General features: G+C 45.6%; 1 protein-coding gene and 1 long non-coding RNA gene across 5 annotated transcripts in view; one reads left to right on the top strand and one right to left on the bottom strand.

Annotated features, from left to right (window-relative positions):
- VLDLR (very low density lipoprotein receptor) overlaps positions 1 to 13,980 on the bottom strand; it is a 22,351-nt gene extending 8,371 nt beyond the window's left edge. For both annotated transcript variants that reach the window (XM_066617729.1, XM_066617730.1), the window contains exons 1-6: positions 13,549 to 13,980; positions 3,610 to 3,729; positions 2,210 to 2,332; positions 1,415 to 1,537; positions 260 to 634; positions 38 to 160 (exon numbers count right to left, since the gene is read on the bottom strand). In XM_066617729.1, coding sequence (XP_066473826.1) covers positions 38 to 160; positions 260 to 634; positions 1,415 to 1,537; positions 2,210 to 2,332; positions 3,610 to 3,729; positions 13,549 to 13,615 — 931 coding nt within the window. In that variant the 5' untranslated portion in view covers positions 13,616 to 13,980. The remainder of the gene's footprint in view (positions 1 to 37; positions 161 to 259; positions 635 to 1,414; positions 1,538 to 2,209; positions 2,333 to 3,609; positions 3,730 to 13,548) is intronic.
- Positions 13,964 to 25,181, top strand: part of LOC136641726 (uncharacterized) — a 27,131-nt gene continuing 15,913 nt past the window's right edge. For 2 of the 3 annotated variants that reach the window (XR_010793912.1, XR_010793910.1), the window contains exon 1: positions 13,964 to 14,132. This is a non-coding gene — a long non-coding RNA (uncharacterized lncRNA). Of the gene's footprint in view, positions 14,181 to 25,181 lie in introns of all 3 variants that reach the window. The other variant, XR_010793911.1, reaches the window with a different exon arrangement.

Genomic DNA, 25,181 nt, shown 5'->3' with positions numbered 1-25,181 from the left:
TCACTATCTTAATAGTCCTATGGTACTATCCACTGACCTGCTTGACAGTTCACTTCATCAGATCCATCTATGCAGTCTCTCACACCATTACATTGTCGGGCTCCATGAACGCAGTTCCCATCCTCACATTTGAATTGGTCAGGTCTACATGTCTGAGAAGCTGGATAAGAGAACGTTAAAGTCCAGTTACAACCTTGGTTCAACTACGCCAGCAAGGAAGTTGCCCAAGTCCGCCCTTAATACATGGTCGGATACTTACGGCAATTGATCTCGTCACTTCCATCCTTACAGTCCGTGTCGCCGTCACAGCGCCACTTCTTGTGAAAACATTCTTCCCCCGAGTCACACATCATTTCATTCTCGAGACATTTCACTGTGGGGACATGTTTTCTGCCACACTGCTCCGGTGATTCATCTGATCGGTCAGTACAGTCAGCATCTTCATCACATACCCAGCTAACTGGGATGCAGGTGCCACTTTTGCACTGGAACTCATGAGTTTTACAAGTGGGCGGTGTACAGTCCACCTCATCACTACCATCACTGCAATCTTCTTGCCCATTGCATACAAAGTCGACAGAGATGCACTGACCATTGGCACATGTGAACTCTTCTGCACTGCAAGTTACATTGGCTAAGGGAAGGAACAAGAGTTAGGTTCACCAAGCTATTACTATCTAGCTAGTCATTTGCCTAGTGCAGATTACAGAATATTGTGATACCACACTGGGTTAATTGCTACACAAAAGGCACTGTATAAGATGATTTATATCCTTGACCCAAATAACGCACTAGCTGTCATTTAATCAAGGGCCTGGGTTAAAGAGCCAAGAGCACTGTATAACCAGGTGTTTTCTGGAGGCAGCACTTTGCAATAGAGCACTAGGTACAATAGCTATTACTGGAGCCAGGAACTACAACATGCTTCTTTCTTGCATTAAGCAGCACACTTAAGCCTACATATCACCTGGATCACGATTTCAGTGTATCCTTGCATTTTTTATTCGCAGTGACTATTTCTGCTTTTAGGATACACACATTCTACAGAGTGCCATTCAATAGCAGGACCTTGTTACTACTAACACATGGCGTTATTATTGCCTTTTATTAGGACTTAGCAATGGTCCATCCTGCATTTCCAAGGCCTAACACAGGATGCTTGCTAGTGGTATTTGCGAGGTGTGCTTCTGTAGTGCTACAACATTCTCAGTAATGCTATTCTATTACTCCAGTTCTGTATCACTCATGATGCCATAGAGTCCATCTATGCATTGCCCAGCATAATATACTATTGTCACCAACATTCAGCATGTGCATGAATGTTGGTCAAATGTTTCTAAATTGACACCCATCACCAAATGCATTAAGCAATTTAGCCTAGGAGGCCCCACCCCAATCACCAACTCTGGCTTACCACAATTTTCTTCATCTGCACCATTATCACAGTCATTTTCACCATCACATTGCCAGGTCACTGGGAAACACTGACTTGATCGAGGACCACAGCTGATTTCACCAAACCGACACTTTCTCATGTCTATTGAGAAGTGATCAAGAGTTCACTTTAGAAACTGCTTGAAGGTCCCAGTCTGGGGGGAGGGTTAAGGTTTTTATTCGAGCCTTTTAGTTAGTGCAGCTTGTGCTTTCATGAACAGCTTCAAATAAGGCTAGTCTATACTCTACAATCTATGGTTGTGACCTTACCAGTTAAGCCTGTCTAGCAAAACCCTCATCCCCCTTCAGTATGGTAGCCAAGACTTTGCTCAAGGTGACATTTGGGTCCCTGGTGGTAAGATCTTACTGTGCATTTTCATGTTGGATTATTGAACTTGCATTTAAGCCAACTCAAGATCCCATTTGGGAAAATGCAAGTCAGATTCTGACATTACTAAGTAGTGATCAGCTTATTTAATGGTTGAGCGCCCATTTTATTTTGTTTGATCAACACTTAATGCTCAAATATTGCTTTTCACCTGAAATCCAAAGTCTTAGGTTCAAGACATTATCCAGCTTGAAGAGTATTTTGGCTATCAAAATTCAATCCTATCAGACTGTTCTGCTACTTCAAAGAACATTTGCCTTTTGGCACATGAGGTTCTACCTTTATTGAGAATACACCACAGGGGATTATAGCATGCTACATGCTTAGTCATCTAAGTCTGTTTAAGGCTTTAGTGTTACTAGACCACACACAGATAAATCTACTCACGGCACAGTTCACTGCTTTCATCAGAACCATCTTCACAATCAGGATCCCCATCACAAAGCCACCTGTTTGGTATACATTGTCCACTTAGGCACACAAAATCTGATGCAGAACAAGTCTTCTTCACTGCAAGGAAGTAGTATGCTACAGTTTCAATTTTTCTGAAGTACAGAAAGAATTCAGCAGCATGCTTTTAACAATTGGATTTCCCCTAGCACTACCAGGACACTTGATTGAACCAAGTGTCCTGCATAACACCAACAAGTACTTCAGTCTTGATGCTATGGTACTAAAGCTAGACATCTTGTACCTCACATTGAATTACTAAAGAAGTTCTTATTTTTCAGAGAGTCTTCACGGACTGTCGGTTATACCTCAGATGTATGTAGATAATGGCAAATCAGTTTGGCTTTATTGCACCAGCCATGAATAAATGGGAGATATACTATTTGAATGGAGAACTACACATTTACTTAAGCTACACATTTTGCATGGCCCAATACTACCCAATTTTCTAGCATCAATGAAGCCCCAAGGTAAGTGAACAAATACTCCCTTATCTTGAGGAGGCCTCCATGTCTGCTACCCCCACTGCAAGATGCAGCACATGCCCTGTTGTCACAGCTGCATTAGTGCTGGAAAGCTGAACAAAATTAGGCCCCTAATTTCTTACAAATGCCAGTTGTAGAAGTCACTGCAATCTTGAAAAACTATAACCTAGGAGTAATGTTTCTATTTCCTACAAGCAAAAGCCAAACAGTCACATATAATAAGTGTGACAGGGAAGCCAACCTCCAAAGGGCATACTACCAGAGGTCTGCACAACCTTTAGAGGTTCAACAGAATTAGAGGTTGGCAGAATGCAATCACCTTGGGCCCAATTCATCTTTTCACTTTTAAGAATGCATGTTCTTTCAAGGAGCTCTTCCTACAGCCAATGTGCATTAACATCTTGTAGCATGATGAACTCACCAGCATAGTGACTTGATCCATATATTGGCAATTAATGCGATCTTTACATTTCTACCTTGAATACTTCTAACTTGTAGAAGTATGGATTTATAGCTTTCCTGCCCCAGGTCATGTCAAGTTAGTTGTGATCAGACAGAAGCATAGTTCTGCATGTTGGCACCAAAAAGCCATGAACTACGTAGGGACTCAACAAAACTAGTCATCCAACCCCATCATAAATGCAGATTATAAATATTCTGATGCTCCCTTGATATGGATTACTGCTTTGATAAGCCTGTTAGAACTGGAAACTATTACTGAAGTCACTTTGCTCTGCCTGGCTTGCTGTCAAGCTACATGAACTCAGACAAAGCATGTCAGAAGTATACTGAAGAATTGGCTGAAGGACATCATTACCCAGAGACTGATTCAGTGACTATACAAGTCCTTACCACAGTTTAGTTCATCACTGCCATCAGAACAATCTTCATCACCATCACATCTCCACACCAGGGTTATACAGCGGCCATTTTTACATTGGAACTGTGATTCTTCACATACTATTCTTGTACCTTGAATTGAGGATTACACTATAGTTAAGACAGCATTTGAAGTATAAATACCTTCTTTCATGCCAACAATGCATATCTGTATGTAGTCCTGAGACTTAACCTTCTAGTTTATGTTATCAGAGTACCATATTTTTCCAAACCATGACAACATTTTAGTATCTCTGTACCAACATACAGCTTCTAGTTCAAGCGTCATGTCACTTCCCTCTTTTGGAAATAGTTACCACTGTTGATTTAGGCTGCAATCCAATCTGCTCTTACCTGGGAATATTATTATTATTATTATTATTATTATTAACAGTATTTATATACCGCTTTTCAACTAAAAGTTCAAAGCGGTTTACAGAGAAAAATCAAATAACTAAATGGCTCCCTGTCCCAAAAGGGCTCACAATCTAAAAAGATGCCAAGGAATACCAGCAGACAGCCACTAGAACAGACAGTGCTGGGGTGAGGTGGGCCAGTTACTCTCCCCCTGCTAAAAAAAGGAGCACCCACTTGAAAAAGTGCCTCTTACCCAATTAGCAGAGGGAATAAGCTCCATTGACTATAATGGAACTTGTTTTTGAGTAGACACACATATAATTGGCCAATCTTTCCTAGCCAGAGATAGTTTCTTCAAGGCCAAGTTAGGGCCAAATCCTATTCAACTTTCCAGTGCTGACGCAGCTGTGCCAAAGGGGTGTGCACTGCATCCTGTGGTGGATGGGCAGTCCCAAGGCCTCCTCAAGGTAAAGGAATGTTTATTCTCTTACCTTGGGGCTACTTTAGCATGGTAAGTTGGGTAGCATTGGGCCCTTAGTCATGCAAGTAATCATTAAATTTAGTGTTAGGGACAAATAGGCCTCACTGAATAAGAAATTTTGCTAGTTGACCACTACCACCTCAGAGGCTCTCATTTCATTAGCACCAGTCACATTTGGCAAGTTGGTAGTTTTCAGTAATGGTATATGATACAGATTCATTTATGCACAAGACTGCATTTACATATTTCTGGAGTTAAACTTCCTTGTCTAGCTCAGGTACCAAAGATTACCAGAAGGCCTAGTCAAGCAAAGTGGTGCTATTGCACCAATGTAGAGAAGAAGAAATCAAACTACAGTCGTGTGACTCTTAAAAGGGATGCACTCCTACACCTGTCATCAAGTGATGCCTGATACTAAATGAAGCCTCCAAAGCCAAGGGGAGCTGTGCTCCCCTCACCTCTGGGGTTTTTTCCTGAGCTCCAAAGAGGCAGCACGCATCTGCACACTGCCTCTGCAAGGCTTAGAATGACCTTTTCAGCCAAAAAGGTGTGACTTCCGTTTTTCTCAAGGAAACCTAAAGTGATTATTTTGTCTTTTAAGGAATTTAAGGCTCAGGGAAGACCTGGAGGACAACTCCCCTCGGCTTTGGAGGCTTGGGAACAGGGACCTGCAACGGCCATTGCATATGCAGCCCATCGCTGGTCGGAATGTCGCTAAGCAACATTCACCTGTAAACATTTGCTATACCACCAAGTACAAAATATAGATACAACAACTTGTCTAGTAGGCTTAAACAGGTCAAGAAAGTTCCATAAATAAGAACTTAGCAAGAAGTTAGAGATGGGTTGGTGAAGTGGCAAATCGATTGCCAAGACAATAGTCACACTGTAAGGCTTTGTAGAAGCAATTCTGAGAGGGTCTGTATCCTCAACCACCATCTGCAACACAAGAAGGCACAGGCATGCAAGTATAGGAACAGTGATGGGATACTTCGATCAGCTCTACTACTCTGATCACTTTGATCAGCTCTACTAAGAAACTCTGGTTAGCAGGAGTTTGCCAACAACTGGCACTCACCATAAGACCTACAAGTCATTAGAATTTCAAATTCAGGGAAGAAGGCTTCCTAAGATCTCAGCAAACAAACTTGTTTTGTTATAAGAGATATTCTGATGGGCTGAATGACATGCCCTTGTTAGGTTCCTGCAGAATTTTACCCCAATTTACAGATTATATCTTAGAACAGTTATTGGCTCCCAGATAAATGCAAGTTTTAGAGTTCAGAAGCACCACTGGAGAAAACAAGGAAAACTGAACACCCAATTTTGCTCAACAGAAGCAGCTTTTGCAAACATTTAGCCACTCAGAAAGCCTAGTCTGATTTTACTGCTCGTTTTAATGGCTTACATAAACTAGAAGTGTTCACTGAATTAGGAGGTACCCACAAAGTCATCTAGTTCAACCCCCTGATTGTAGGAGGAAATTCTACATCTCCAGTAAGTGCCTGTTGAGTCTCTACTTAAAGTGAGGGAGAACCCATCAACCCCTCAGCAATCTGTTCTACTGCAAAGCCACCCTTACCATCAAGACTTTCTTCCTTATATCCAGCTGTAATCTCTTTGTACAATTTGAACACACTTGATCTAGTTCTATGAAGCAAAAAACAAATTTGTTCCTTCTTCCTCTGTTTTCTCCAGGCTAAATGTACCAAGTTTCTTCAACCTTTCCTCATATGGCTTGTTCTCCAATTGTCTGATCAACCTCAGCACTCTTCTCTGAACCCACTCTAGTTTGGTTGCATCTTTCCTAAGGCAAGGTGCCCAGAATTGGACACATCTGAGTGATGTCTGACCAACACTTTCAATGTGTTGAAAGCAACAAAATCATAGTGTTTTTTCCCCTCAGTTACTCACCGGTCTTCCATCACAGCCCATTGTCACTCCGATACTTCATTCAACCAATCCTAACCCTCATCAACCATCACCAAGCCTAAAAGGAATCCATTTTACAGCCAGCCAATAAGAACAGCGTTTTGTAACTCTAAACTCAATTTTTTTAAAGGTGCCACTATACATATTACAAAGAACACCTTTAAAAGCATGTTTTTCAGACTCATTCCATCATGATCACTATTGTAGCAGGTATGCAAACAACTTCTTGTCCCAGGAGGGTGCCCTGACATGAGTTCCAAATTCAATGGGAGCCCTGCACAGCCTCCATGATATTACACAGCTTCAAGTGAGGACTCTATACAAACAGTAGCCTTCTGGTTCTACTCCACCCCCACCCCCATGTGAAAGAGACAGAAGAGCACAGGTTAGCAAGTTAGCAGAGCAAAGAGTAAATCGACACCATTTATAAGGCTCCAGAAGTATAGGCTCTCATCCAGGGTAAAGCTGTCTAACTGGCAAAACACTATCACCTGCCACACCATCAAACAATTGCTTAGGTGCTAAAACTCATACAAGCCATGACTTACAACCCACTGGCAATATAGTTTAAATGCTACTACATACAACCTAGCTCCTAGGTTAATAGCTCCTTTTGTTATCTCAAGATCAGAAGGCTGTCCACTGTGCAAGGAACTTGAAGCAGATTTGTTCCGTCTCCCTCACAACCCAGTATTCTAGATTAGAACTTGCAGCTCCCTGAAAATGAATGAGCCGCGTTCCTCCTCATGGCACTTACTCTGCTCCTGTAACTAAGCTGATCTGAAGTACAGCAATGAATTCTTGGTCAGCACATGCAGCCAGGCTCATCTAGCAATAGCTAAACATGATATGAGCATTTTAAAGGCCAAGGAAGTGCTAGCACAGCCTGATGCAAACTCTTCTAATTTGTTGCATCATTTAGATGTTTGCTTTTGTCACTTCAAGGTTAGCCAAGAGCTTTTATTTTCAGCCCTCACTAAAACGAGCATGTGGTGTCCAAATCCATCCTGACAGAGATTCTGAACTACTTTTCCAATATGCTCAGTCCCAGCCAGCAATGTATTCTTCAGAAGTCAGAGATATGCCACAGTATCTCCTGCCTAGGGATTGAATCTGGACTGAAGTATGCAATGGACAGCCAGGAAGAACTTCAGAGATTGAGACTGTTCTTGATGGTGCATTTAGAGTTTGGAATTATTCTGCTGCTTTGAAACAAGTTACTTTTTTCCATTTTAACAAGCATTGAAGGAGGCTAGCTCACATGTCACAAGGTTAAATTTATCTTTAAGACTGGAGAAGTTTTCCATGCTCACGTATATGCATTATCTACTAATCTGGTTCACCAGGAAGCTGATGCTGGAAATTGAAGTGTCTCATTTATAGCTGCAACACTTGTGAGATTCTAAGGGGGAAAAACCCTGAGCAGGCCAACATCCTCGACTTCAGCAGGCTTTTCCTGAAAGCCAATGTGGCAGTTTCAGGGTTGCTACTACTCTTATGACATTTGTGAACTTCAAGGAGCAGCCAGGCTGTGAAGAGAAACTTTTGTGCCAATACCAAGGCCATGATGCCAACTGAAGCTATTGCCTCAGGCAGCAGACCAACAAGGGGCATCTATTTCTATCCACTGGCTTGGATACTTCCTGCTTACTTCCACTGACCTGCCTTTTACTCTGATTGGAAGAAGGGAACAAGTGGAAGAGAGCAGTGGGCTAGAATGTCAGAGGTCAACAACATCAGGTAAGTGGCAGCATTTGGCATGTCACTCCAAGAGGTCTTGGGCCAGCCCCTTGCTACTACTACATTAAATATAGCACTCTTCTAAAACAGTACAAAGCACTTAATACATCATGGAGCACTTGACCCATCAGTTTAAAGCAGTGGTTCACAAACTGTGACCCATGGCTCACCTGGGAAACTGCAGAAACCAGCCAGGGGAGCCACGGAATCCTTGCAAAAAAACCCCTGCTGCTCTACACAATGTATAGGATTGTAGCCCTAATGGGGAGCCACAGCCAATTACCCTGTAGGTCAAGGAGCTAGCTGCCAGTCAAAGAAGTTTGGGAACCACTGGTTTAAAACATAACTACATTCTTCCTTGTACTGAGGAGACTAAATGAATACACCTAAAGTGGGCTCCAAGGTTTTATGAGTGCAAGACTGTTGAAAGTATTATAGGTGCGCCCCTTATTCACAGGTATTTCACTCTGGGACCTACCATGGATACCAAAACTATGGATACAGGCAAATGCCTGTCCCCATAGTCTAGACCTTCCAGAAGCAAGGGACACTGGGCTCCTATCTAGCAGGTCCTTGGGGCTCAGCAGAGGCTGTGGATGTCCGTCGACAGGCTCAGACTGAACTCTAGAGCTCAAAATACACGACTTCCCATTTCATGGAGAAACCGGACGTGATGTTTTTCATACCTTAAGGCAGTGTTCCTCAAACTTTTAGGGAGATTTACTCCCCAAGTAAGTTTGTGCAGGGGAAGGGCAAGGGCAGGAACACAATCCCTAGGATTGCATTGCGATTTTGCTCACACAGGGCTGCAGGGCATAGCAGATGTGGGGGTGTGTGGGGAGCCCTGTGCAGCCCCCTGCAGGGCTCCCCAAGGCTTGAATATTCAAAGCAAGCAATCACAAATCACCTCCTGGAAACTGGAAGTGCTTTGTGATTACTTGTTGGGAATGTTCAAGCCCCTGGGAGCTCTGCTGAAGGCAGCACAGGGCTCCCCACACCTCCTGCAACATCCTGCAGCCCTGTGTGAGTAAAAGCGCCTCCCTTAGTGATGCGACCCTGGGGATTGCATCACTGCCTCTCCCCTGCTCCTTAAAAGAATGGGAGCCTTTACACAAACTGGTGGGTTGCAACCCACCAGTCTGAGAACCACTACCTTAAGGGGTTGGGAGGCCTGAAGTGTCGCTTCCAATTTCTCCATGAAACCAGAAGTCATGTGTTTTGAGGTCTAGAGCTCCACATGAACCGAGCAGAGGCTGCGAACAGACAGCTGTGGTCTCTGCTGAGTTGGGAGGACCCTCTGGAGGTAAGGGGAGCAGAGCTCACCTCCAGAGGGGCATGTGTGGGGGGCATGCACAGGGGGCCCTGTGGACCCAATCCAGATAACTGAATCCACAGATACAGGAGCCCCTGTATTATACAAAACCTAGATGCTGAAATTTCTGATTGACTGGTCTTAGTTTTTCCTGCAGAAAGCTTGGAGGAGAACAAAGAAGAGAGGTCCCCTGGCAGAGATAGGTACATGCTTAAGGTAATCCAATCAGTTCATGGCAAAAATTGAGACCTGAACTGGAGCTTTCATTCGCAGCACCTCCCATTAGTCCACAAGTAGAAGCATCCCTTCTGTACAACCTTAGCAACAGGTTGAACATTATCTCTTAGTTCTTACTGAAGCCATGCCTTGCTTGTGGTCAGTGTACTAACTCCCTTCATGCCACCCTCAAGCCTGCCAGCTTTAGCCAGACAAGATCCTGTAGGCAAACAGACCTCTGCAGAAAAACAGTTATGTTCTGTACCTTGCAATTATAGTTTTGAACAGTGCCTTTACCATCACTGCAATAGCATGTCTGAGCCAAGAAAAGGCAGGCAGTATTCCATCCTTAAGGAAATGAAGCTTACAATGCATATTAGACTATTATATACCAGTGGTTCCCAAACTTTTTAGAGGCCCTAGAGCAGCAGTTTTCAACCGCTATGCTGTGGCACACTGGTGTGCCGCAAGGCGGCCTCAGGTGTGCCGCAGGGCAAGAGGAGGCAGGCAGCAGGTGTGCGTGCGGGGGAGAAGCGGCTGCTTTGACTCTCAGGCAGCAGCCTGTAGCAGCTGCTTTGCATATCCTGCTGCTGAGCAAGAGGAAGGCTGCAACCTGATCCCCATTTACCTGGGAGTAAGCCCCCTTGACTATTATGGGGCTTACTTCTGTGTAGGCACACCTAGGATTGGGTATCAAGTCCGCCCGCATGCTGATTGGGCAGCTAGAGAAGCCCGCTGAGTGAGTGAGAGAGGGGGAGGGAGGGAGGCAGGGGCAGGCAAGCAGGTCAGAAGCCATCGAGTCTGCTGAGACCACCAGCCCAAGAACTGGCTGGCTAAAAGGGTCCTGGTGCACCAGTTGCCTGCAACTCCACAAAGCGACCCTCCTTGTCTTGTCTTGTCTTGTTTTTTGCCTTTTAGGTGAAGGGTGTTGGGCCACAATCCTATCCACACTTACCTGGGAGTAAGCCCCATTGACTATAGTGGGGCTTACTTCTGAGTAGACATGCCTAGGATTGGGCTTTTGGTCAGACTCTTTTTTCCTAAATACAGGAGCAGGCAATTGGCACTTCTTCCCACCCCACTCCCTTCCACAGACACCCCCCCCCCCAAATCTCATAATTGAAGTTAGCACCTCTTACTGTCCCTCCCTTCACTCCTATCTTTCAAAGGTCCAGAATCACTCACATTCTCCCCCCCCAGCTGAATCCTGCACTTCTTTCAATCATGTGTCTTCATTGCCCCTCACCCCACTATGTGCTCAGTCTGACCTCTCTTTGCCAGTACTTTCTGGCATTACACTTTAACAACAACATTTTTCCTCCTTTCCAGAATCCCATATACTCCAAACTTCATACTCTCCAAACTTCTTGTGAGTCTTTGGCTGCAATCCTAACCACACTTTCCTGAGAGTAAGCCCCACTGAACAAAATAGTACTTCTGGGTAGACCTGGTTAGGACTGCGCCCTTTGTCATGTAATGATTTAATTGTATTAATTATATTAATTAAAAATTAATTGTAATGTAGTAATTTAATGTAAGTAAAAAAACTGGTATTGTGCCTTGATAATTTTAGGGCCTTGTCAGTGTGCCATGAGCTGCAAAAGGTTGAAAATGGTTGCCCTAGAGGCTACTGCCTGGTTTATAAATGCCAAGGTTTATAGTTGTAACAATTGAGCAGCAGTGCTTCCTCCCCATCCCCACATAGAAGCTTGTTTGATGCACATAGCCTAACCTGTCCAACAAAAATCGGGTCATGACCCACCAGTGGGTTCTGGACTCTCAGTTAGGGAACCACTGTTATATACGATCCTTCCTCTAAGGAAGGTCAGGAGCTCAGGGTAGTATGCATGGCTCTTCTCCCTAACCCATAAAGTAGGTTAGACTAAAAAATAGTGACTGGGCCAAGGCCACCTAGCAAGATCCATAGCTGAACAGGCACTTGAATCCAAGTTCCCTAGCAAAAGCCCAGCATTCTAAACACTACACCACAATGGCTTCACACTGTTGGGCAAAAGTTTAGAATGCCCAACAGCAAAATTCAAGCTTAGATAGCAGCTTCACTACTAAGTCAATCTCACCTTACCAGACTTCAAACTGAATGACAAGTTTGTCCTGAACTGGAGAGGCCATGCCAGCCTACCCAAGGGTGTCAGGGTCAGATACCCAAGCTAATTTTTTGATATTCCCATCAGTGCTCAAAGATATTGGCACCAAGAGGGTTATATGTCCAAACAGGCTAGAGACCAGTCTTACTATACCAAGCAGTGAAACAGTTACAGCCTTGACAAGCTTTTTACTTCCTGAACAGCTTTGTTTCAGATTAGTGATCAAGCAGTTCAGACTAGCTGTAGGTGGAGACTATAGCTGAACAGCTGAAATAGCTAGTCTGAACAACTGCAGCCATAATGTTCAGGATGCATTAACAGCACAATCCTATATATTTCTACTCAAAAGTCCCACTGTGTTCAATGGGGTTTACTCTCAGGTAAGTGTATACCTGTATAGGATTACAAGTGTCAGGCATGCGAGTCAATACTACAGTCCTTGTCCTGGAGATATCCAGGCAAGTGTTAGGGTGCCTAATCAACCCTAGAGTTAAGTTAGGTTCGTCCTACTATGCCCAGTAGTGGTGCTACTATGCCCATAGTTGCTTTCTAAAGAAAAAGCAACTCACCTGATCCCAGGCAGAGACAGTCATCAGGGACTCTCAAAGGACAATTCTACATTGATAACAATGACAAGAGTCACCCATATGGAACCTACTTGGACCCAAATACCATCTTGAACTGTTGCTCAGACTTCTCTCTCTCCAGCTCATCTTCAACCAACCCCAGACAAACTTAGATGAATATTACTGACTTCTGGAGAAGGAGCAGGTTAACAGTTTAAGCAAACACTTGCATACTGAAGTGCTTAGAAGCCCTTAACACACAGCCACTCAGCGACAAGAGCTATTCAGGTGCCAAGTTAAGAGCAATATGCCAACCAAAACAGTACTTGGAACAATGCACATGTGTTTGGTCCCCGGCTAAGGTCACACACCATCTTCCAGTCAACTACATGTTTCATCTGAGCTCGTTACAACCCATTTTTGCCTCCTTGCAAGTCACAATACTCCACCTTCACAAGGAGGCCATGGATGTCTACAGGCCAGTGTCAGAACTCAATGGGGATCGCCCATGGGGGAGCCCTGGCACACCTGAAGGGGGCCACAGGCTGGTGTTCAATAATAAATGGTTTATCTGTTCTGTGTTTTAGCCTTGGTTTTGACAGGCGAATCCCAGAACCCAGGAACCCCGTAAGGGGCATAGCCCCCAAAAGGTTGCGAACAGTTGCTCTAGTCTCACTAGGTACCAACACACTGGGTGTGTAGGAGAGGTGAAGTTGTGCCATGGAGCCAATCACAGCAGCCACCAGGAATAAATCCCCTTGAGGCAAGGTGGATGGAGCGGCTTTCCTTGTCCACAGAACAGCTCACCTGCAGGCAGTCTCCAGGAAAGCTCCAGGTCCCATCTTTTAGGGTCAAGCCAGTCACAGGAAACAAAGGAAGCCTCCCGTACAGCCCCCCTTTGGAGGCAGGTCCGGCTCTCTCGCCGCCTGAGCAGAGAGTGGATGAGGGCAGGGCTCCTGCCAAGCCCAATCCAAGGGGGGGGCAGCTCCCCCCACCAATGGTGCCCCTTACTGAGGGTGGGGGGGGAAGCAGAGAGAACTGGACCACACTGGTGCTGTAGCAACCATACCACCATGAGGGTGCTCTGGAGAGGCAGGCAGGCAGACAGCCAGCCACCGACAACGCCCCCCCCCCCCAGCTTGCTTGCGTGCTGCTGGCTCCTGCAGGTTTGCACGCAGCCGGCGGAGCCCCAGCCTTACTCACCGCACGCCGCTCGCCAGCACGCCAGAGCAAGCAGGAGGCAGCACCCCCACCGCGAGAACGTGCCCATCGTGCGGCGCCTGCTGCTGCCGCCGCCGCTGCCACCGCTGCTCCTCCTGGCGCAAGAAGTTAGCAGCGTTCAGGGCGGCGAACCAGAGGGGGGGGTCCTTCCTCTGCCCTGCTTTTAATTGCACGGGTAGGCGGCGGGGGGAGGAGGCGAGACGATGCAGGTGGCCGCGGGGAAAGGAGGCTCCGGGAGGGGCAGAGCCCTGGGCGAGGCGGACTGGGCCGGCGAGGGAGACCCGAGGAGCAGCAGGCACGAGGGGGAGGGCAGCGCCGCGACGCTCTTATACGAACCGCCCCGCTCCTGTCTCTCCTCTCTCGCTCTGCCTGCGCGCTGCCGCCGGTGACTCACGGGCGCCTGGGCGGCCTCTGGTTGGCTCGCCAGCGCCTCCAATCCCCGCCGCCTGCCCTAATTTCCTGATCCACGCAACCTGCCGCCGCAGCTGTGCTCGCGCCGGGCTCAGGCGCTCGTCCTGGCCGGGCGCAGCAGCAGCAGCGGCCGCCACCCGCCTGAGAGCACACAGGTGAGCCTCCTTTGGGGCGCTGCCGCAGGAAGAGCGGAAGCTTTCCACGTGAGTGGGTGCGAGGGGTGGGGTTGGAAAGGCTGGGGTGGGCACAGCTCCGTCACGCACACACAGCCCAATCCTATCCCCTCTTACCTGGGAGTCAGCCCCATTGACTCTAATGGGACTTGCTTCTGAGTAGACAGGCATAGGCTTGGGCTGACACACGTCTGTTAAAAACCCGAGCCTGGGCCTGCTTACTCAGGAATAAGTGCTCCTCTACTCAGTGGCATGCGTAGGATCGCAGCCCCCTGGTCGACTGGCTGCCACGACTAGGCTGCCTCTTTGAATTGCACCCATTCGCGCATGCGTGTGGCTGCGGAGACGTTGGCAGCGCAACCCTTTGCACGTCTTCTCGGTAGACATGTGTTCAGTGGTGTTCACTCCCTCTGTTCCATGGGACTTACTCCCAAGAAAGTGTGCATAGGATTGCAGCCTTATAGTGACTCATCTTAGACGTGCGCGCTTTGAAGGAAGACCTTCTCAGGTCAGTGGGACTTAGAGCCCAGTCTTAGGCATGTCTACTCAGAAGTAAGTCCCATTATAGTCTTACTTCCAGGTAAGTATGGATAGATTTGCAGCCTTTCAGCCCAATCCTAAGCAGGTCGACTCAAAAGTAAGTCCCATTCTGTTCAATGGGACTTGCTCCCAGGAAAGTGTACATAGGATTGCCACCTTAGGCTGCTCTTACCTGAGGGCAAACACCTTTGAACCTAGTGGGACTTGCTTGTGAGTAGACATGCTTAGGCTTGCACTTAGTAATAAGGAATGCTTATGCTTATTGTACAGTAACCAAATCCAATGTATATTTACTCAGAAGTCCATCTGAATTCTGTTGGACTTGCTCCCAAATAAATGGATCAAAGACTACTGCCATGTGGTTTGATCAGATGTTGGGTAATTAAAAGTTGGTGTTCTTTCTTTCTGTGAGCCTGAGGCTGCCATCCTAAATACTCATACCTGAGGGCCCAATCCTATCTAGTTTTGCAGTGCTGATGCAGCCATGCCAATGGGGCATGCACGGCATTCTGCGGTGGGGAGACAGTCACAGAGGCCTCCTCAAGGTAAGGGAACATTTGTTCTCTCACCTCGGGGCTGCATCAGTACTGGCAGGTTAGATAGGACTGGGCCCTGAGTGTGTTTGGAATTCATTGAAAATGACTTCTGAGTAAACATGCTTAGGATTGCATTGTTAATCTCTCAAGTAAGTATGCTTTGAACTTGGAAGGAGATCTTTAAACAGCCTTAGAAGGAGATCTTTAAACAGGCGCTGTGTGACTCACTCATTGAGGAGAACCCAGAGTGCATTGTTGGGGGAGCATCCATGATGATAGTCATTCAGTCACTTGTGGATGCAGCATGCTATGGAAATCTATAGCAATTGCTTCTGAGTCAGTGCAGTGGCTGAGGCTGTCATGTGACATAGGGTTGTGCGCTGCTAGAGGAGGTCAGGCTTTGTCCTGTGTATCTTAACAGCTGAGAGACGGACAGGTGCAGCTATGTACAGTACAGTATGTGGAAACGCTGTTTCTATTTAATTTTTGCGTAACATGTTGCCCTTTGGCATGCAAAGCATGTTCACTGCCGCCTTTCTAGTGAATGGAAGCAGAGATTCTAACTTGATTAATTGATTGTGAGTACATACCTGAGATTAGTAGTCAGTTGCATAGATGGTATCTTGCTGTGTTATATTAAATGCCACCTGCGGAAGTTTGTACTGCTTACTTCAGTGGAACAAAGACCTGGCTGACAGTTTGCCCTGCTACGGCAGCTGCATGGGGGTTTATCTGCAACATCCAATAAGCAAAGGACAAAAAACATGGTTCTAAACATTTATGGACATTTTGAACTTCTCTGCTGCACATTGAGGGGCATTGTCTTTCCATTTTGCATGTATTATATTTGCATGTTTACTGTTGGAAACATCTGTGTGCCATAGCTGCAGCTAATGTGATTTATGCATTAAGTGGAAAGCGCCTTTTGCTTCAGCATGTTGACCAGGATCCACAGAATTGCACAACTAGTTTTGTGTGTCTTTGGTCTTTTTTTGCAGTCCTCTTCCTCCTTCCCCATGAAAAACCACTTTTGAATTTGAGGGAGTTTTGAAAAGCAGTTTGCTTATGGCACAGGGCATGCTGTTCAAAGGAGGGGGGGAAAGCTTTTAAAAACTCTATTGGGCATGCCAAAGCCCAGAAGCAGTTCTGGATTTAGGCCTGTGCATTTAAACAGGGCCAGTCCAGTGATGATTCAACCTGAGATGGGCTATCTCAGGTAGCAAATGGGCATAGGCGGCACCCTGAACCCGCACACTGTCTCCACCTTGCCTCCACTTACCTCCTATTCCATCTTTGCTCTACTGGCCTGTTTACAAATAGAGTAACTGAGGTGGCTTGAAAAATAAATTAGGCAAAGCCTTGCCCCACTTCCACAAAAGATTGTTTGGGGGGTATTATTCACCCTGCTTCTGGCTGGCTCTGTTTTCCTCTTTGAAAATAGGATGGCAGATTACAGTTGGAAGAGGCAGCAGGCAAGAAGGAACAGCAGGTAGGCTCAGAGTCCTGTCTCCAGTGCCACTGTCAAACATGGTGGCAGGAGAGTGCCGAACATAAGAAAAGCCCCACTGAATCAGGCCAAAGGCCCATCTAGTCCAGCTTCCTGTATCTCACAGTGGCCCACCAGATGCCTCAGAGAGCACAAAAGACAACAAGAGACCTGCATCCTGGTGCCCTCCCTTGCATCTGGCATAGCCCATTTCTAAAATCAGGAGGTTGCACATACACATCATGGCTTGTAACCCTGTGATAGACGTTTCCTCCAGAAATTTGTCCATCCCCTTTTAAAGGCATCTAGGCAAGATGCCATCACCACATCATGTAGCCAAAAAGTTGAGGCAGGTTGTTGCCACCACCATCCTGGTGACACTTCATCTCTTTCATGGCGAGGAGGACTGGATCTAGCCAGGAGGAAGAGGATGGCAAAAGGCACTTGGCAGTTGAAGGAAGAGTTTATGTGAGTGAAGGAAGAGTTTGTGTGAGTGAGAGTCCCTCTGTCCATGCTGTCTGGCACTGTGTGCAGGAAGGGGCAGCAGAATCTGTTTCAAGTAGCAGATCAGCTGGGGCCACCCCTCCATTTAAGGCTAATTGTCTTTTGACTTCCCACTGAAATCAGTGTACTTGCAGTTAAGCAACACCAATAATATCAGGCCACTTTAAATGCTATTTGAATCGCTTGTAAATTTCTTCAGTCTGCACCTGAAGATATGCATCTAAAAACTGCTGCAATGGAAACTGGTTGGGAGACTAATGGTCTCCTTGGCCTCTTGTTTATTTTGCATACATTCCATATACTTTTTCCAGTTAAAACATACAACCACAAACTCTTGTCTTAACACAGCCTATAAGGATGGTAATGAGGGAGCTTGTTTGTGTGTGAGAGAGAGAGTCAGAAATGGTGAAGTTTTTACTAAATAATCTCTGCTATTGTTCTGCTTTCCTAAATTAATAACGTACATTGGAATTAAATTGGAAGATTGGTTTTTTTTAAATCTAGAAAATGATTTTCTACTGCATATATGTTCATGCATGCTTATGGTTCTCTTAACACAGAATCTGATTTCAGAATGCAGAACCCTGCAATTGAGGAAGAAAATTGCTACTTTTTCATGCTCTTGTCTAGGATTACAGTTAATTGTTAATTTTACAAAATGATATAGCAGGATCATATAATTAAAGCTTTAACTTGTATTTAAGAAAAAAAAACCCTTTTCGTTCAGACAGTTTTAGCATTCAAATTAGAAGTCATAGAACAGAAAGAAAGAAGATAAGAAAGAGCTGAATAAGAACAAGTTTTACTCTGTTTCTGGTACAGTATACTTTTTAGAACTGATAAGTCTGCAGTCCTCAAGTGCCTTGAAAACTGAAAAATATCATGGACTTCAATGGGATTCATTAATAATCCACTGTTTGTAGTTTCAGGATTAGCACTTTTGTAATGAACCTGCTCATTTCTATAAGTTATACCAATCTTGTTTTGATACAAGCAGGAAAGACTTCAGGTGGCTGATTTCCAAACAGTGTAAAGAAGGCAAATAGGATTTTTAAAAACATTTAACAGCATTGACTCCAAACGTATCACAACAAATGGCATATGTCATTCAGTGTCAATAAGCACAAACATTCTCAACTTTATATATGCACTGATAGGGCATGGGCTGTCCATGTTGTGCTATGAAAGACATCTTGGAACTGTGGAGGATAGATCAATGAAAACACCAACTCAGTGTGCAGTAGCAAAGGCAGATTCCATGCTGGGAGTAATTAAAAAAGGGACTGAAAATAAGGCTGTTTATATAATACAAAACTATGGCAAGGCCACATATGGAATGTTGTGTGCTGATTGCCCCACTTCAAGAAGGATATGCTGGAGCAGGCTAAAAAAGGTACTTTTCCCACTAGTTTGTGGAATTGGTTGCTGTGAGTTGTGGTGATGGCCACTAGCTTGAATGAGTTTAAAAAAGGAATTGGACAAATTCAGGGGTGCTAGACTAGATGGGCCTTTGCCTGATTCAGCAGGGCTTTATCTGGTAGTATTACTGAATGTACATTCTAAGAGCTTCACTTTTGAAACCCACAAGTGTCCAGAATTTTGGAAGGAAGAGACCCATAGAATAATAATATTTTGCATCCATATAACTCTTTTTGAATGTTCAAAGCACTTCATGTGTTTTTTTTCTTGATGTAGTCCATGTCACAACCCAGTAAAGTAAGTACAGTTACCCTCAGAATACCTCTGTGGAGCTGGAAATTAGCAGGAGTGCCTTGCATAAGGCAACCTGGTGAGCTTGTGGCAGAGGTGAGATTCAAACCAGGGAAGTCCTGATTTGTAGGTCAGTATAGGCTATTGAGTTAAAACATCTTGAAGTTGGGTTGTCTCATACGTGCAGTTTTTGGAACCCAAGTATGAGATGGTCATCAGGTTGTACGAGGCTGGCATTTACCTGTTCAAAAATAAAAATTCCTTCAATCAAGGGAGATTAGCTGATAGAACACAAATTAAGTTATAGTGTATAACTTGCCATCTGGGGACCAACTGAGAATAACAGCAGAGTTGACACTGTTTATATATCAGCAGGAATGTGATGCCTGTGTCAGGTTCTCCCATCCCTCATCACTTAAAGAACAATTTTTAGTACTCCACCCTTTTCTGCATTTTGCAACACCTTCTGAAGTGGGCGAGGGCATGTCTTGATGTACAATATTTTCTTTTCCACTGTTGGAGAGACATGGAAATTTCCCATGCGGGGCCCACTTTTGCACCTTCCGAGCATGAACATTCCATGTAAGACGATATGAAGAAACATGGACCACAGACAAGTATGACATTCTTGTGCTTCGTGCTATCGCCTCTGTACTCTGAGGACCGCTTCTCAAGCTTTAACTTTCTGCTGTTAAAGCCACAGCAGCATGCCTCTTTTCCATGCCACTTGGGTAGAGAGGTACAGGTCATGTGGAAGAATGCTGCTTCTCTCAGGTGGCTCAAGCTTCTCATGTTACCCAGGTAATGAAGAAAGCAGCCAAACTGCACCACAACTTAGCCTGAGAGTTCTGCAGCCCTTAGTCTCATCATACTGAACTTGGTGTGCACAAAATGAATCAAAAAAGAATTTACAGGGTATTTATTTTTACTTGTCTCAGTTGTGATGTAGATTGCATCAAGATGTTAGAGGTGAAGCAGAGGTCATAGGCCAAGGTTCAAGCCTAGAATTTTTTTTTACAATGGGTCTCTAGTATTTCATCTGTGTGGAGGAAGATATTTGGCCTTTGAACTGTCCCATGTGTGACCTTTATTTCAACAGGATTTAGAAATGTTGTCCTCGGAGCCTACTGGATAAATTTGAGAAATTTGACTTTTATATTTTCTTATATTTTATATTTTCTTAAATTGACAGAGATTTAGATATCTGACAATGCATTTTTGAGATCCCTTAAGCAAAGAAAATCCAATATGCTTCTGCCTTCTCCAAAACTTGGGTGGTGGCTGTGCCAGAGCAAACACAAATGTAATGCGGTCATAATCATTTGCACTCCTAGCCATGAAACAGGAAGGTCAAGAAATGCTATAGAAACAAAGCCAACACACCAATAGACACTCCCATAGCATTCTGGCAACTGTCACTTGCTGCTGACACCAATACATGGAAGGCACCAACCAACTCATGGCAACAGTGGGAATACCATGATGATGTCATTTTACCTGTTATATGCACCCACAAGCATGCAGCCAGAACAGATGGCAGCACCTACCCCCATCAGAGTCTCCCATGGCCCAGCGGTCAGGAAGCATTCAGCAGGTAGAACCCAAAAGCTCCCCAAGAGAAACTGGTGCCAGTGATTCCATATGGACAACTCATTTGTGTTGATGTCACACAGTTCAGGTGAGCAAGTCGTGTGTGTGTCCCCCAGGGAGCCATATGGATAAGAAAGACTAGAAACAACCACAGTGACCTTACAGAAGCTGAAGAGGAAGGCTTGAATCTTGACCTGGGGAGATGAAAATGTGGCAACCATGTGACAAAGTACACCTTTATGGGAGTACCTTGGACAGCATTGCTACAAGATGTGACAAAAAAGCAGGTCCATGGTAAGAACAAGAACAGCCTCACTGGATCAGGCCATAGGCCCGTCTAGTCCAGCTTCCTGTATCTCACAGCGGCCCACCAAATGCCCCATGGAGCACACCAGATAACAAGAGACCTGCATTCTGGTGCCCTCCCTTGCATCTGACATAGCAGATTTCTAAAATCAGGAGGTTGCACATACACATCATGGCTTGTAACCCATAATGGATTTTTCCTCCAGAAACTTGTTCAATCCCCTTTTACAGGCATCCAGGCCAGATGTCGTCACCACATCCTATGGCAAGGAGTTCCACAGACCAACCACATGCTGAGTAAAGAAATATTTTCTTTTGTCTGTCCTAACTCTCCCAACACTCAATTTTAGTGGATGTCTCCTGGTTCTGGTGTTATGTGAGAGTGTAAAGAGCATCTCTATCCACTCTGTCCTTCCCATGCATAATTTTGTATGTCTCAATCATGTCCCCCCTCAGGTGCCTCTTTTCTAGGCTGAAGAGGCCCAAGCGCCATAGCCTTTCCTCATAAGGAAGGTGACCCAGCCCAGTAATCATCTTAGTCGCTCTCTTTTGCACCTTTTCCATTTCCACTATGTCCTTTTTGAGATGTGGTGACCAGAGCTGGACACAATACTCCAGGTGTGGCCTTACCATCGATTTGTACAACTGCATTATATTAGCTGTTTTGTTCTCAATACCTTTTCTAATGATCCCAAGAATAGAATTGGCCTTCTTCACTGCTGCTGCACATTGGGTCGACACTTTCATTGACCTGTCCACCACCACCCCAAGATCTCTCTCCTAATCTGTCACAGACAGCCCAGAACCCATTAGCACAGTGGTATTCAAACTGGGGTGTCGCGACGCCCCAGCCTGTGGGTCCTGGCCTCTGCCCCCTTAATGGGTGGGAGCAGCCAGGAGACAGGGGGAAAGCAGCGGTGCAACCTTCGGCAGGGCTCCCCAGGTCAAGAAAAGTGAAAGTGGAGCGATTGCGCCCTGCTCTGCAAAATCGGAAGCGGAGCACGATTGCTCCACTTTCCCTTCTGATGGGGCTGCAGGGACTGGGAAGTACCCTCCAGTCCCTGCAGCAGCCATCCCTGTGTGTGGGGAGCCCTGGCCTGGGGATTGCATTGCTGCCTTCCCCCTGCCCCTGTTGCCTCCCTCCTGCCCCGCAAAGACTTACTGCAGGTTTCAAACCCCCGGAGAGTTTGAAAACCGCAGCATTAGCCTATATGTGAAGTTTTGATTTTTTGCCCCAATGTGCATGACTTTACACTTACTTACATTGAAACGCATCTTCCATTTTGCTGCCCATTCTGCCAGTTTGGAGAGATCCTTCTGGAGCTCCTCACAATCACTTCTGGTCTTCACCACTTGGAAAAGTTTGGTGGCATCTGCAAACTTAGCCACCTCACTGCTCAACCCTGTCTCCAGGTCATTTATGAAGAGGTTGAAGCGCACCGGTCCCAGGACAGATCTTTGGGGCACACCGCTTTTCACTTCTCTCCATTGTGAAAATTGCCCATTGACACCCAATCTCTGTTTCCTGGTCTTCAACCAGTTCCCAGTCTAGGAGAGGACCTGCCCTCTAATTCCCCGACTGTGGAGTGTGAAGTAGCCTTTGGTGAGGGACCGTGTCGAACGCCTTCTAGAAGTCCAGATATATAATGTCCATGGGTTCTCCCACATGCCTGTTGACCTTTTCAAAGAATTCTAAAAGGTTCGTGAGGCAAGACTTACCCTTACAGAAGCCATGCTGATTCACCCTCAGCAAGGCCTGTTCGTCTGTGTTTTGAGAGTCTATCTTTGATGAGGCATTCCACCATCTTACCTGGAATAGATGTTAGGCTGACCAGCCTATAGTTTCCCGGGTGCCCCCCTCCTTCCCTTTTTACAAATCGGTGTGACATTTGCTGTCCTCCAATCCTCTGGCACTGTGGCCGTTTTGAGGGACAAGTTGCATACCTTAGTCAAGAGATCAGCAACTTCATTCTTTAATTCCTTAATAACTCTTGGGTGGATGCCATCAGAGCCCGGTGACTTATTGATCCTTAATTTATCAATGAGGTCTTAAACACATTCTCTTTTAACCTCTATCTGACAGAATTCCTTGGTCAGGAGGGGCCATTCGGGCAGCGGTATCTGCCCAAGGTCTTCTGCCGTGAAGACAGATGCAAAGAACTCATTTAATTTCTCTGCCATCTCTAAGTCTCCTTTTATCTCCCCTTTCCCTCCCTCACCATCCAGAGGGCCAGCCACTTCTCTGGCGGGTTTCCTGCTTCTAACATATTTGAAGAAGCTTTTATTATTCCCCTTAATGTTGCTGGCCATGTGTCCCTCATAGTCTCTCTGGGTCTCCGGTATCACCTTCTTACATTTCTTTTTGCCACCGTTTATGTTTCTTTTTATTCTCCTCATTAGGGCAAGACTTCCATTAACGGAAGGAAGCTTCCTTGCCCTTTACGGCCTCTCTAACTTGACTCGTTAGCTAAGCGGGCACTCTCCTGGACTTAGTTGAGCCCTTCTTCCTTTGCGGTATACACCTCTGCTGGGCCTCTGTTACTGTTGTTTTAAGCAGCCTCCATGCACTCTGGAGAGATTGGACTCTTTTTACCTTCCTTTTCAACCTCCTTCTAACCAGCCATTCACCAGCCATCCACCAGAATGGATGATAGCCGGATCCCAAAGAATCTCCTCTATGGAGAACTCGTGCAAGGAAAGCGCCCTACAGGTAGACCACAGCTGCGATACAAGGACATCTGCAAGAGGGATCTGAAGGCCTTAGGGATGGACCTCAACAAGTGGGAAACCCTGGCCTCTGAGCGGCCCGCTTGGAGGCAGGCTGTGCAGCATGGCCTTTCCCAGTTTGAAGAGACACTTTGCCAACAGTCTGAGGCAAAGAGGCAAAGAAGGAAGGCCCATAGCCAGGGAGACAGACCAGCGACAGACTGCACTTGCTCCCGGTGTGGAAGGGATTGTCACTCCCGGATTGGCCTTTTCAGCCACACTAGACGCTGTGTCAGAACCACCTTTCAGAGCGCGATACCATAGTCTTTCAAGACTGAAGGTTGCCAATACTCTAACCAGCCTCCTCATTTGAGGGAAGTCTGCTCTTCGGAAGTCAAGGGTTTTTGTGAGAGATTTGCCTGGTATTCTTCCCCCCGACGTGCATGTCAAAACGGATCGCAGCATGATCATTGTTCCCCAATGGCTCAGTAACATTTACATCTCTAACCAGGTCCTGAGTACCTCACAATATTAAATCAATATTAAATGGTGGAGCACTTCTTGTCTTCCTAGGATCTAGCCAATGGCGCATCCTTGTCTCTTGCTGACACATGTATTACACCCAGGTAACTTATCCATATAATTAGAGTAACTTTGACTATATCACAGAGGATTGAGTCAACCTCTTTGTCCTGCAGGACCCCTGTGCCTTTGAAAGCTGTGTGACAGACAGGGAAACTGGTGATGCTGTTTCTATCATCGCTCTTAGGAACTTGGGAAGCTGCCTTATACTGAGTCAGACGGTTGGTCCTTCTAGCTCAGTTTTGTTGACACTGTCAGCCATGAGGAACTTTTCTCTGCCCTGCCAGGTCAGGGATTGAACCAGAGGCCTTCTGCGTGCAAAGCAGGTGCTCTCCCACTAAGTACTGAGCTCTATCACTAATTATTATATTGTCATTGTCAAGGGACTGAACCTAGAATTCTGACTAATGTCCATTCACAACACCCTTGAATCTTCCCAGTTTTCTGTTTTGTACTGGTGGCATTTTGCTAGCATACAGGTTTTGTCAGCTGTCGCCTTCCACAAGGCAAGAATGTGTATGCTATTGGTCATTTTTTTCTGCCAGCACAGCATTTAAGTTTTGCTTGTGTGGTGGAATTTGTTATCCCCACCCTCGTGGAAAAGTTCCAAGAAGCCTAGATTAGAGGTAGGGAATATCTTTGGTTTTCTGCTGTCTTCAGAGGTTCCTGCATTTTGATAGGTGCACTGGAGCACCCTTCCTACTCAACTGTGCATGGTGAACGGAAAACATGCTCTTGAGACTCACCTTGGGCTCTCTGTCAGTACTTGGTGTATGGGATTCCTCAAAGAATCCTCCTTATTCCAGTTGGCAAGAGCAATAGTAGAAAAGACTCAACTCCTTTCTCTGGAGAAAAACAAAAGAACACTAAGAACTTTGCAGAAAAATACTAAGTGGCTAGGTTTGCAACTTAAGCACATTTACTGGGAAATAACCCCTGTTGAATTCTCTGAAATTTGTTTCTGGGTTAACATGCTTAGGAGTGTTGTCTATATCTATTAAGCAAATTCATTAGTAGGCACTTAGTAGGTATTGCAGTCATTTCAGTGAGAAAAAACCACACACACGAGTG

Source organism: Tiliqua scincoides, chromosome 2 (genome assembly GCF_035046505.1).
Source record: "Tiliqua scincoides isolate rTilSci1 chromosome 2, rTilSci1.hap2, whole genome shotgun sequence".
Lineage (NCBI taxonomy): Eukaryota > Metazoa > Chordata > Lepidosauria > Squamata > Scincidae > Tiliqua > Tiliqua scincoides.
This window is presented reverse-complemented; position numbering and strand designations above follow the sequence as displayed.